Source organism: Oncorhynchus mykiss, chromosome 25 (genome assembly GCF_057628025.1).
Source record: "Oncorhynchus mykiss isolate SJ-2025 chromosome 25, ASM5762802v1, whole genome shotgun sequence".
Lineage (NCBI taxonomy): Eukaryota > Metazoa > Chordata > Actinopteri > Salmoniformes > Salmonidae > Oncorhynchus > Oncorhynchus mykiss.
The window spans coordinates 29,695,001-29,708,763 of NC_143046.1; the positions used below are offsets into that span (position 1 = coordinate 29,695,001).

At 47.6% G+C, this 13,763-nt stretch overlaps 1 protein-coding gene across 5 annotated transcripts in view; it reads right to left on the reverse strand.

The window, feature by feature from the left end:
• The window catches only part of fgf13a (fibroblast growth factor 13a), a 218,285-nt gene that overhangs the window by 87,692 nt on the left and 116,830 nt on the right, over positions 1-13,763 (reverse strand). For 3 of the 5 annotated variants that reach the window (XM_021583849.3, XM_021583850.3, XM_021583848.3), the window contains exon 3: positions 5,364-5,534. The exons of the other annotated variants lie outside the window; for them this stretch is intronic. In XM_021583849.3, coding sequence (XP_021439524.1) covers positions 5,364-5,534 — 171 coding nt within the window. The remainder of the gene's footprint in view (positions 1-5,363; positions 5,535-13,763) is intronic. 5 annotated transcript variants of the gene reach the window in all.

Genomic DNA, 13,763 nt, shown 5'->3' on the forward strand with positions numbered 1-13,763 from the left:
GTAAACACATAAACACACATACATTATGTCTGATGTAAACACAAACACATATACATTATGTCTGATGTAAACACATAAACACACATACATTATGTCTGATGTAAACACATAAACACATATACATTATGTCTGATGTAAACACAAACACATATACATTATGTCTGATGTAAACACATAAACACATATACATTATGTCTGATGTAAACACATAAACACATATACATTATGTCTGATGTAAACACATAAACACATATACATTATGTCTGATGTAAACACAAACACATATACATTATGTCTGATGTAAACACATAAACACATATACATTATGTCTGATGTAAACACATAAACACATATACATTATGCCTGATGTAAACACATAAACACATATACATTATGTCTGATGTAAACACATATACATTATGTCTGATGTAAACACATAAACACGCATACATTATGTCTGATGTAAACACATAAACACATATACATTATGTCTGATGTAAACACAAACACATATACATTATGTCTGATGTAAACACATAAACACACATACATTATGTCTGATGTAAACACATAAACACATATACATTATGTCTGATGTAAACACAAACACATATACATTATGTCTGATGTAAACACATAAACACACATACATTATGTCTGATGTAAACACATAAACACATATACATTATGTCTGATGTAAACACAAACACATATACATTATGTCTGATGTAAACACATAGATTATGTCTGATGTAAACACAAACACATATACATTATGTCGGATGTAAACACAAACACTTATACATTATGTCTGATGTAAACACATATACATTATGTCTGATGTAAACACATATACATTATCTCTGATGTAAACACAATCACATATACATTATGTCTGATGTAAACACATAAACACATATACATTATGTCTGATGTAAACACGAACACATAGTGGGGCAAAAAAGTATTTAGTCAGCCACCAATTGTGCAAGTTCTCCCACTTAAAAAGATGAGAGGCCTGTAATTTTCATCATAGGTACACTTCAACTATGACAGACAAAATTAGAAAAAAAAATCCAGGAAATCACATTGTAGGACTTTTAATGAATTTATTTGCAAATGATGGTGGAAAAAAAGTATTTGGTCACCTACAAACAAGCAAGAATTCTGGCTCTCACAGACCTGTAACTTCTTCTTTAAGAGGCTTCTCTGTCCTCCACTCATTACCTGTATTAATGGAACCTGTTTGAACCTGTTATCAGTATAAAAGACACCTGTCCACAACCTCAAACAGTCACACTCCAAACTCCACTATGGCCAAGACCAAAGAGCTGTCAAAGGACACCAGAAACAAAATTGTAGACCTGCACCAGGCTGGGAAGACTGAATCTGCAGTAGGTAAGCAGCTTGGTTTGAAGAAATCAACTGTGGGAGCAATTATTAGGAAATGGAAGACATACAAGACCACTGATAATCTCCCTCGGCCTGGGGCTCCACGCAAGATCTCACCCCGTGGGGTCAAAATGATCACAAGAACGGTGAGCAAAAATCCCAGAACCACACGGGGGGACCTAGTGAATGACCTGCAGAGAGCTGGGACCAAAGTAACAAAGCCTACCGTCAGTAACACACTACGCCGCCAGGGACTCAAATCCTGCAGTGCCAGACGTGTCCCCCTGCTTAAGCCAGTACATGTCCAGGCCCGTCTGAAGTTTGCTAGAGAGCATTTGGATGATCCAGAAGAAGATTGGGAGAATGTCATATGGTCAGATGAAACCAAAATATAACTTTTTGGTAAAAACTCAACTCGTCGTGTTTGGAGGACAAAGAATGCTGAGTTGCATCCAAAGAACACCATACCTACTGTGAAGCATGGGGGTGGAAACATCATGCTTTGGGGCTTTTTTTCTGCAAAGGGACCAGGACGACTGATCCGTGTAAAGGAAATGATTGGGGCATGTATCGTAAGATTTTGAGTGAAAACCTCCTTCCATCAGCAAGGGCATTGAAGATGAAACGTGGCTGGGTCTTTCAGCATGACAATGATCCCAAACACACCGCCCGGGCAACGAAGGAGTGGCTTCGTAAGAAGCATTTCAAGGTCCTGGAGTGGCCTAGCCAGTCTCCAGATCTGAACCCCATATAAAATCTTTGGAGGGAGTTGAAAGTCTGTGTTGCCCAGCAACAGCCCCAAAACATCACTGCTCTAGAGGAGATCTGCATGGAGGAATGGGCCAAAATACCAGCATCAGTGTGTGAAAACCTTGTGAAGACTTACAGAAAACGTTTGACCTCTGTCATTGCCAACAAAGGGTATATAACAAAGTATTGAGATAAACAAATACTTATTTTCCACCATAATTTGCAAATAAATTCATTAAAAATCCTACAATGTGATTTTCTGGATTTTTTTTCTCATTTTGTCTGTCATAGTTGAAGTGTAACTATGATGAAAATTACAGGTCTCTCTCATCTTTTTAAGTGGGAGAACTTGCACAATTGGTGGCTGACTAAATACTTTTTGGCCCCACTGTATATTTTAACAACTAAATTTACTTTGATACTTAAGTATAGTTACTCAAGTACTATTTTACTGGGTGACTTTCACTTATGTCATTTTCTATATCTTGACTTTTACTGAAGTATGAGAATTGAGTCATTTTTTTCCACCACCGGCTACAAAACATTCCATTTGACTAAAGCTTGATTATAAAACATGGTCTTTGTCACTAAGCCTTTATACGAGTTCAGTCTTCACAGGCAGCATACAGTGATCCTACTTTATATTGATTTTCTCATCTCTCTGAAGGACAGACCCTGTTCTTGTACCACTGGCAACACTACACACTGAGTTACAACAGAGCGTTCTTCAAGGGTGCTTTGATAAGGGTGATGGTTCTATTTGGAACAATAATCACTCAAAGACCCCTTAGCTCTTAAATAGTTATTCTGTTGTACCAGATACAGTGGCGAGAAAAGTATGTGACCATTTTGAATTACCTGGATTTCTGCAAAAATTGTTCATGAAATTTGATCTGATCTTCATCTAAGTCACAACAATATATAGACACAGTGTGCTTTAAACTAATAACACAAACAATTATATGTTTTCATGTCTTTATTGAACACTGTGTAAACATTGACAGTTTAGGGTGGGAAAAGTATGTGAACCTTTGGATTTAATAACTGGCTGAAATAACCTCAACCAAACAACACAACTTTAGTTTCATCTGTCCACAGAATATTTTGCCAGTAGCACTGTGGAACATCCAGGTGCTCTTTTGCGAACTTCAGAAGTGCAGCAATGTTTTTTTGGACAGCAGTGTCTTCTTCCGTGGTGTCCTCCCATGAACACCATTCTTGTTTAGTGTTTTACGTATCGTAGACTCGTCAACAGAGATGTTACCATGTTCCAGAGATTTCTGTAAGTCTTTAGCTGACACTCTAGGATTCTTCTTAACCTCATTGAGCATTCTGCACTGTGCTCCCTAGGATGGCCACTTCTAGGGAGAGTACCAATAACGCTGAGCTTTCTCCATTTATGTGGACTGATGAACATCAAGGCTTTTAGAGATACTTTTGTAACCCTTTCCAGCTTTATGCATGTCAACAATTCTTAATCTTAGGTCTTCTGAGATCTATTTTGTTCGAGGTATGGTTCACATCAGGCACTGCTTCTTCTGAATAGCAAACTCACATTTTGTGAGTGTTTTTTATAGGGCAGGGCAACTTTAACCAACATCTCCAATCTCATCTCAATGATTGTATTCCAGGTTAGCTGACTCCTGACTCCAATTAGCTTCTGGAGATGTCATTAGCCAAGGGGTTCAAATACTCCTTCAAATACTTTTTCCAACTTACACTGTGAACGTTTAAATGATGTATTCAATATAGACAAGAAAAATACATTAGTTTGTGTGTTAATAGTTTAACCGCAACATGTTTGTCTATTGTCTATTGTTGTGACTTAGAAGATCAGATCACATATTAGGACCAATTCATGCAGAAATCCAGGTCATTCCAAAGGGTTCACATACTTTTTTCTTGCCACTGTGTCTTCTACATCAGATGAACTGGCCTCCACAATCACCCGACCTCAACCCAATGGAGATAGTTTGGGATGAGTTGGACTGCAGATTGAAGGAAAAGCAGCCAACAAGTGCTCAGCATATGTGGGAACTCCTTCAAGACTGTTGGAAAAGCTGGTTGAGAGAATGTACACTACGTACACTACGTTCAAGAACAGCCCACACATCTGATTCAACAGGTGATTGTTACCTGATAATCATAGATTATAGATTACATAGATCATGTAGCTGAGACCACACGACAAACCAGCTTACACTGCAAATGTACTATAACCCACAGCGAATCACATGTCTTACCGAGTTGCCTGGAAGTCTGAAAAGGAAGGTACCTTCATCTTTGCAATCTTAGTACTCTACTGATGAAGATGCACAAGCCTCAGGCAATAGATGGAACAATCAACCCCTGGTACCTAACATACATGTGCAATGTATCAGCATGCAGGTGCTTAGACCTAACGTTACCGTGCGGTGTCTTCCCCTCTCCCCAATGAGCATGACCATACACAGACTAACCAAAGCATCATGCATCTGCAAGCGCCAGGGAGCGGGGTAGAGAGAGAGAGGAGAGTGGGGGAGAGGAGAGTTAGGGAGGGGAGAGAGAGAGAGAGGAGAGTGGGGGAGGGGAGAGAGGGGGAGGGGAGAGAACGGTAGAGAGAGAGAGGGGGGGAGGACGGAAGAGGAGAAAGGCAGGTAGAGAAAGGAGGAGGCGGAAGGAGCGATGGGGGAGAAGGAGATAGAGAGGGACAGGGCTAAAGCCAGCAAGACTAAAAGCCAGGGGAGCATGGGGGGAGACGGACAGTTGCTTAATGGGTGGGCAGCAAGCCAATAATATACTGGCATCATCTTAATATCAACCTAATATGGATGTCCTATACAGTAGAGGAGTCATGAGGTTGTAGCATGACGAGCTGCAAGATTCTTATTCCATGAAGCCAAGAGGCTCCAGTACGGTGAACAGCAGCTGCATCATTCCATGACCCCTTTCAGTGGTTTTAATATTCCTTTATGTTGGCTGTAGCAGGGGCCTATGGGTGGTTGGAGGATGTTTGGTGGGCTGTGCGCCACAGGCAAGCATAAGATACTCACAATCATACACACACACTATGAGTGAGAGCCCGCACAGGCCAGATGCTTTCCAAAAATGGGATGTAAATGAACGGAAACTTTGAGGGGAGGAGAACTATCAGTTCAGACAGAATATGAGAGAGAGAAAGAGAGGAGGAAAAGCCAAAAAATAAGCATCAGTTAAAAAACAAGGAGGGGGTGCGGACAAACCTTCGGGCTCTGAGCTCTCTTTGTTGACGACTTGCTTCAGCGGGCAGCAGAAGATTTCGTGACACTTAGCACGAAATGGGGACCCCTTACTCCTTAAATCCGCCGATGAGTGGATGGAATCCTGCCGCAACATAATGTACTCCTGGGTACCTGGAGCAGCGTCATCCTGGACTGCCGTGGTGCCACAACACAATGAACTGAGGTTAGGGGAGCGCTCACCACAACACAGACAGAAAAACAACGCAGAGACGAAACAAAGGCTAAATAAAATACAGACATTACATCAGCAACCACTAAAGCATTGTTGTAACTCAACACAGCCTACTACAACAGAGGAAGAGAGAGAGAGAGAGAGAGAGAGTTAGAAGGAAGGGGGAGCAAGAGGAGGGCAGAGAGAGAAAGAGAACATTAACAACTTAAATAAATACAACTAAAGTAACATCAAGAAAGGGAGGGAGAGAAAAAAAGAGGGAGGAGGAGTACGCGGCAAAACTGATTCAAAGACAAATCGGACCTAATCGTTATCAAGTAGTACTGTGGGTCCCAAGGTCATTCTAAAATCATTCTAAGGATCGCACAGAGGTGTGAAAGTACAGCAAGGCGAGAACCTGCAAGGTCAATGCCAGCAGATCTAAGGTCAGATCGGGGTGCTACTAACCCCAACCAGACGGTACCCTTTTTAAGGGAAGGCATGCAAATGCAAAAGCATGCGCTGATCCCAGACCAGTCAACCAGAGGCGTGGTGGTCGGGAATGTTTTCATGGAATGACACGACACATGCAGAGATGACATTGTGTATATTATTACAGTGGATATTATGAATTCTATGAAGAAATGATAGCATCAGCTGCATTATTTCATCCAGTGTACTGCCCTAGGCCTGTCTAATGTTCATGGGAACCTGTCTAAAGGGTCAGACACATTGTAAGTGACCTCGAAACGACTACCTCACATTTCTCTTCTCCTCCACATGAATGCATTATTAACCATCCTCCATCCATCTGTTAACTGAATGTATATCCACATACGGACAGGAGGGGTCTGCCGATCCACGTGCTCTACACAGACAGCCTCACAGGACAGAATAACTGAGTCTAAATTAAGTCTGGGCTACGTCATTACTATCTAGTTTCCTTCTGTGGTAGTATTTCGGCTGACATCCAGAAGTACTCAGTGGTGTACTGGCTCAGTGATAAAGTCTCATCTTCTCTCCTCTCTCTGCTTAGTTATTCAAAGTAAAAGATGAACGGGAGTATATATATATAGAGCTGTCAACCTGCTCCTTGTTCTGTTGTCAATGAGAACACTCGCTCCCTCCTCCCACCAGTTGACCCTCCGTTCACAGAGCATGGGGCTCGAGACACATCAACGCTGACTCACACGCACACACTGTAGGTGCACACACTGCGGGAACACACACACACACACACACACAGGTATGTACACACGTGTGCGTAACAACAATATACCGCACGAGGTACACATATAGACACACGCAAGCACGCACGCATGCACAAACACACAAGCACACACACCACAAAGGCATGAATAGGCACAAGTCTTTGTGCCCAATTAATTTCAGTGAGGAATAGGGAGGCAGAATTTTCTATCCTTTTAAAATAACAAAGAGAATAAATCAGGAGGTACTGTAAGAGGATACCTAGTCAGTTGCAAAACTGAATGCATTCAACCGTCTTCTGAATCAGAGAGGTGCAGGGGGCTGCCTTAATCAACATCCATGCACGGTGAGCAGTTGTTGTCAGGGATTAACTGCCTTGCTCAAGTGCAGAAGGCAGATTTTCTTTCTACCTTGACGGACCTGGGATTGTAACCAGTGACCTCTCGGTTACTGGCCCAAAACTTACTAGGCTACCTGCCACCCCATACAAAAATAGTGACAGGGTCACAAGTACAATTCAAAGGTGAGCAATAATTACATTTATCCAAAGCGACTTACATTCTCCGTGCATACATTTTATTTTAATTACTTCAGTGTTTACCTTGACTCTGAAAAAGGGTACAAATGCATTTTTGGGCAGAAATGCCTTATGGAACATTAACTTTTGATATAGTGTGTGTTTACCAGAGACACTAATGTGAAGAACAACATGACCTGCACCAAATTCAAATTAGGATACCTGCCAAAGAGTCAAAATAGGATAGTTAGGCCAAAATGACAGTGTCCAAATTCAAAAAGGATCTGGTAGAATAACCTGCTTTTATTTAGTCACACTCCAAACCATAACCTATTTTCTGTAATTAGCTCACCATTAACTTGTAAATAAATCAAATCCAATTTTATTGGTCACATTCACATGGTTAACAGATGTTAATGCGAGAGTAGCGACATGCTTTTGCTTCTAGTTCCGACAGTGCAGTAATATCTAACAAGTAATCTAACAAATTCACAACAACTACCTTATACACACAAATGTAAAGGGACGAATAAGAATATGTACATATAAATATATGGATGAGTAATGGCTGTGCAGCATAGGCAAGATGCAGTAAATGGTATAGAAAACAGTATATACATATGGGATGGATAATGTAGAATATGTAGACATTATTAAAGTGACGTTATTTAAAGTGACTAGCGATACCTTTATTAAATCCATTTATTAAATCAAACAGAGATTTGAGTCTGTATGTTGGCAGCAGCCACTCTATGTTAGACTGTTAAACAGTCTGATAGCCTTGAGATAGATGCTCTTTTTCAGTCTTTCGGTCCCAGCTTTGATGCACCTGTACTGATAGCGGGGTGAACAGGCAGTGGCTTGAGTGATTGTTGTCCTTGATGATATTTTGGTCTTCCTGTGACATCGGGTGCTCTAGGTGTCCTGGAGGGCAGGTAGTTTGCCCCCGGTGATGCATTGTGCAGACCGCACTACGCTCTGGAGAGCCTTGCGGTTGTGGGTGGAGCAGTTGCCGTACCAGGCGGTGATACAGCCCAACAGGATGCTCTCGGTTGTGCATTTGTAAAAGTGTGTGAGTGTTTTTGGTGACAGGCCATATTTCTTCAGCCTCCTGAGGTTGAAGAGGCGCTGCTGTGCCTTCTTCACAATGCTGTCTGTGCATGTGGACCATTTCAGTTTGTCCGTGATGTGTATGCCGAGGAACTTAAAACGTTCCACCTTCTCCACTACTGTCCCGTCGATGCTGTTTCCTGAAGTCCACAATCATCTTCTTTGTTTTGTTGACGTTGAGTGAGAGGTTATTTTCCTAACACCACACTCCGAGGGCCCTCACCTCCTCCCTGTAGGCTGTCTTGTCTTTGTTGGTAATCAAGCCTACCAGTGTAGTGTCGTCTGCAAACTTGGTGATTGAGTTGGAGGCGTGCATGTCCACGCAGCCATGGGTGAACAGAGAGTACAGGAGAGGGCTGAGAATGCACCCTTGTGGGGCCCAATTTTGAGGATCAGCGGGGTAGAGATGTTGTTTCCTACCCTCACCACCTAGGGGCAGGCCGTCAGAAGGTCCAGGACCCAGTTGCACATGGCGGGGTCGAGACCCAGGGTCTCAAGCTTAATGACGAGTTTGGAGGGTACTATGGTGTTAAATGCTGAGCTGTAGTCAATGAACAGCAATCTTACATAGGTATTCCTCTTGTCCAGATGGGATAGGGCAGTGTGCAGTGTGATGGCAATTGAGTCATCTGTGGACCTATTGGGGCGGTAAGCAAATTGGAGTGGGTCTAGGGTATCAGGTAGGGTGGAGGTGATATGATCCTTGACTAGTCTCTCAAAGCACTTCATGATGACAGAAGTGAGTGCTACGGGGCATTTAGTCATTTATTTCCGTTATCTTGGCTTTCTTGGGAACAGGAACAATGGTGGCCATCTTGAAGCATGTGGGCATAGCAGACTGGGATAGGGATTGATTGAATATGTCCGTAAACACACCAGCCAGCTGGTCTGTGCATGCTCTGAGGACGTGGCTAGGGATGCCGTCTGGGCCGGCAGCCTTGCGAGGGTTAACACATTTAAATGTTTTACTCACGTTGGGCATGGTGAAGGAGAGCCCACAGGCTTTGGTAGTGGGCCGTGTCAGTGGAACTGTATTGTCCTCAAAGCGAGCAAAGAAGTTGTTTAATTTGTCTAGGAGCAAGATGTCGATGTCCACGATGGGGCTGGTTTTCTTTTTGTAATCCGTGATTGATTGTAGACCATGCCACATACGTCACATGCTTTAGCCATTGAATTGTGACTCTATTTTGTCTCTATACTGATGCTTTGCTTGTTTGATTGCATTGCGGAGGGAATAGCTACACTGTTTGTATTTGGTCATGTTTCCGGTTGCCTTGCCATGATTAAAAGCGGTAGTTCGCGCTTTCAGTTTTGCACAAATGTTGCCTTCAATCCATGGTTAGGGAAAGTTTTAATAGTCACAGTGGGTACAACATCACCGATGCACTTGCTGTCACGTTCTGACCTCTATTTCTGTTGTTTTGTATTTATTTAGTATGGTCAGGGCGTGAGTTGGGTGGGCAGTCTATGTTTGTTTTTCTATGTTTTGGGGCATTTCTATGTTTTCGGCCTAGTATGGTTCTCAATCAGAGGCAGGTGTCATTAGTTGTCTCTGATTGAGAATCATACTTAGGTAGCCTGGGTTTCACTGTGTGTTGGTGGGTGATTGTTCCTGTCACTGTGTTTGGTGTCACAGGATAGGACTGTTTTGCGTTTTCACATTTCTTGTTTTTGTTAGTTTGTTCATGTGTAGTGATTTATTAAAACATGAATAACCACCACGCTGCGCTTTGGTCCGCTTCTCTTCCTCCTACAGACGAACGCCCTTACAGAATCACCCACCACAACAGGACCAAGCAGCGTGTCAACAGGCAGGAGCAGCAGGAGAAGCAACAGCGGCAGCAGGAGATACGTAGTAAGGAATTCTGGACATGGGAGGAAATCCTCGACGGGAGAGGACCCTGGGCTAAGCCAGGAGAATATTGCCGCCCCAAGGCCGAGCTGGAGGCAGCAAAAGCAGAGAGGCGGCATTCTGAGAAGCAAGCACGGCGGCGCGGACGGAAGCCCGAGAGTCAGCCCCAAAAATGTCTTGGGGGGGGGGGCACAGGGGGAGTGTGGCAGAGTCAGGAGTCAGACCTGAGCCAACTCCCCCCGTTTATCGTGAGGAGCCAAGGAGGAGCTCAGAACCAGAGCTGGTGTTGGAGGTGAGCGAAGCAGAGACTGTGAAGGAGTTAATGGGGAAATTGGAGGAGAGTGATATGAGGGACTTGCTGGTTTGGTGCATGAGGCACGACATTCGCCCGACGGAGCGTGTCAGGGATTTAATGGCACCGGGGTCAGCTCTCCATACTCATCCTGAGGTACGAGCGAGGGGTCTGGTGAAGACTGTGCCAGCCTCACGCACCAGGCCTCCTGTGCATCTCCCTAGCCTTGCACGTCCTGTGCCATCTCAGCACTACAGTGCTCCTAGCAGTGCTAACTGTGGCGGGCGTGGTGCTGGTCAGGCACCGTGTTATGCAGTTGTGCGCACGGTGTCCCCAGTACGCGTGCTTAGCCCGGTGCGCTACATCCCAGCTCCCCACATCTGCCGGGCTAGGGTGAAGATCCAGCCAGGGCGGTTGGTGCCAGCCCTGCCCACAAGATCTCCAGTACGCCTTCACGGTCCGGTCTATCCGTCACCACCTCCACGCACCAGCCCTCCGGTGGCAGCCCCCCGTACCAGGCTGTCTCTCCGGCCCATCCTTACAGGGGCATCCTCCTCTCCAGCGCTGCCGGAGCCTCTCGCCTGTCCGGCGCCTCTGCCGGAGCCTCTCGCCTGTCCGGCGCCGCTGCCGGAGCCTCTCGCCTGTCCGGCGCCGCTGCCAGAGCCTCCCGCCTGTCCGGCGCCTCTGCCGGAGCCTCTCGCCTGTCCGGCGCCGCTGCCAGAGCCTCCCGCCTGTCCGGCGCGGCCGGAGCCTCCCGCCTGTCCGGCGCCTCTGCCGGAGCCTCCCGCCTGTCCGGCGCCTCTGCCGGAGCCTCCCGCCTGTCCGGCGCCTCTGCCGGAGCCTCCCGCCTTTCCGGCGCCGCTGCCGGAGCCTCCCGCCTGTCCGGCGCCTCTGCCGGAGCCTCCCGCCTGTCCGGCGCCTCTGCCGGAGCCTCCCGCCTGTCCGGCGCCGCTGCCGGAGTCTCCCGCCTCTCCGGCGCTACCAGGGCCTTCCTCTTCTCCAGCGTTGCCGGAGCTTCCCGTCTGCCCAGCGCCAGCTGAGCTTCCCGTCTGCCCAGCGCCAGCTGAGCTTCCCATCTGCCCAGCGCCAGCTGAGCCTCCCGTCTGCCCAGCGCCGCCAACGCCGCCCGTCTGCCCAGCGGCGCCAGCGCCGCCCGTCTGCCCAGCGCCGCCAGTGCCGCCCGTCTGCCCAGCGCCGCCAGTGCCGCCCGTCTGCCAGGAGCCGCCAGTGCCGCCAGTCAGCCAGGGGCCGCCAGTGCCGCCAGTCAGCCAGGGGCCGCCAGTGCCGCCCGTCTGCCAGGAGCCGCCAGTGCCGCCCGTCTGCCAGGAGCCGCCAGTGCCGCCCGTCTGCCAGGAGCCGCCAGTGCCGCCCGTCAGCCAGGGGCCGCCAGGGGCCGCCAGTGCCGCCCGTCAGCCAGGGGCCGCCAGTGCCGCCCGTCAGCCAGGGGCCGCCAGTGCCGCCCGTCAGCCAGGGGCCGCCAGTGCCGCCAGTCAGCCAGGGGCCGCCAGTGCCGCCAGTCAGCCAGGGGCCGCCAGTGCCGCCAGTCAGCCAGGGGCCGCCAGTGCCGCCAGTAAGCCAGGGGCTGCCAGTAAGCCAGGGGCCGCCAGTGCCGCCAGTCAGCCAGGGGCCGCCAGTAAGCCAGGGGCCGCCAGTGCCGTCAGTCAGCCAGGGGCCGCCCGAGCAGCTGCCCCTCTGTCCAGAGCAGCTGTCGCCCCTCTGTCCCAAGCTGCTGCCGCCCCTCTGTCCCGAGCAGCTGTCCCTCTGTCCCGAGCAGCTGTCCCTCTGTCCCGAGCAGCTGTCCCTCTGTCCCGAGCAGCTGTCCCTCTGTCCCGAGCAGCTGCCCCTCTGTCCCGAGCAGCTGCCGCCCCTCTGTCCCGAGCTGCTATCGCCCCTCTGTCCCGAGCTGCTATCGCCCCTCTGTCCCGAGCAGCTACCCCTCTGTCCCGAGCAGTTGTCCCTCTGTCCCGAGCAGCTGCTTCACCTCTGTCCCGAGCTGCCCCTCTGTCCCGAGCAGCCCCTCTGTCCAGTGGGGTCATTGAGAGGGGTGGTCATGGTGAGTAAGCCAGGGAGGCGGACAATAAGGCGGACTAAGACAATGGTGAAGTGGGGTCCGCGTCCCGCGCCAGAGCCGCCACCGCGGACAGACGCCCACCCAGACCCTCCCCTATAGGTCAAGGTTTTGCGGCCGGAGTCCGCACCTTTGGGGGGGGGGGGGGGGTACTGTCACGTTCTGACCTCTATTTCTGTTGTTTTGTATTTATTTAGTATGGTCAGGGCGTGAGTTGGGTGGGCAGTCTATGTTTGTTTTTCTATGTTTTGGGGCATTTCTATGTTTTCGGCCTAGTATGGTTCTCAATCAGAGGCAGGTGTCATTAGTTGTCTCTGATTGAGAATCATACTTAGGTAGCCTGGGTTTCACTGTGTGTTGGTGGGTGATTGTTCCTGTCACTGTGTTTGGTGTCACAGGATAGGACTGTTTTGCGTTTTCACATTTCTTGTTTTTGTTAGTTTGTTCATGTGTAGTGATTTATTAAAACATGAATAACCACCACGCTGCGCTTTGGTCCGCTTCTCTTCCTCCTACAGACGAACGCCCTTACACTTGCTAATAAACTCGCTCACCGAGTCAGCATATACTGTACATCAATGTTGTTGTCTGAGGCTACCCGGAACATATCCCAGTCCACGTCATCGAAGCAATCTTGAAGCGTGGAATCTGATTGGTCAGACCAGCATTAGATAGACCTGAGCACGGGCATTTCCTGTTTGCTTTTTGAGTTGTTGAAAAATGTGGCTTATTGTATCTTGAAGATCTTACTGCCCGTTATGAGGCCCTGATAAGCAATCTCTCAATGCACAGTGGACTCCCCTCCCTTCCTCCTTCCAACTGTATCTGTGTGGAGTGACAGTGGTGTGAAGTGGCCCTCTAGAAGAACACTCACCCTCTTCACAGACAGCTAGCAGCCACTGCTGAGTGCCAGTCACTTCAAGCTGCAGGCCAGGGTCTAACTTCAAACTGCTCACTAGTACATGTACTAATGAACTCTGCTTTATATCTCCCTCTCTCATCTTCTCCGAGCTCTCTGTCAGACTACTGGCCCAGGTATGAGAGAAGAAAAAGAAGTAGGAAAAAAATATGAAAATAAAGGAGACAGGAGACTGTCAGACAGTTTGACAGTTTGACAGTTTGGATCTGGATCTAGAGGCCTGGGTCTAGAGGCCTGGATCTA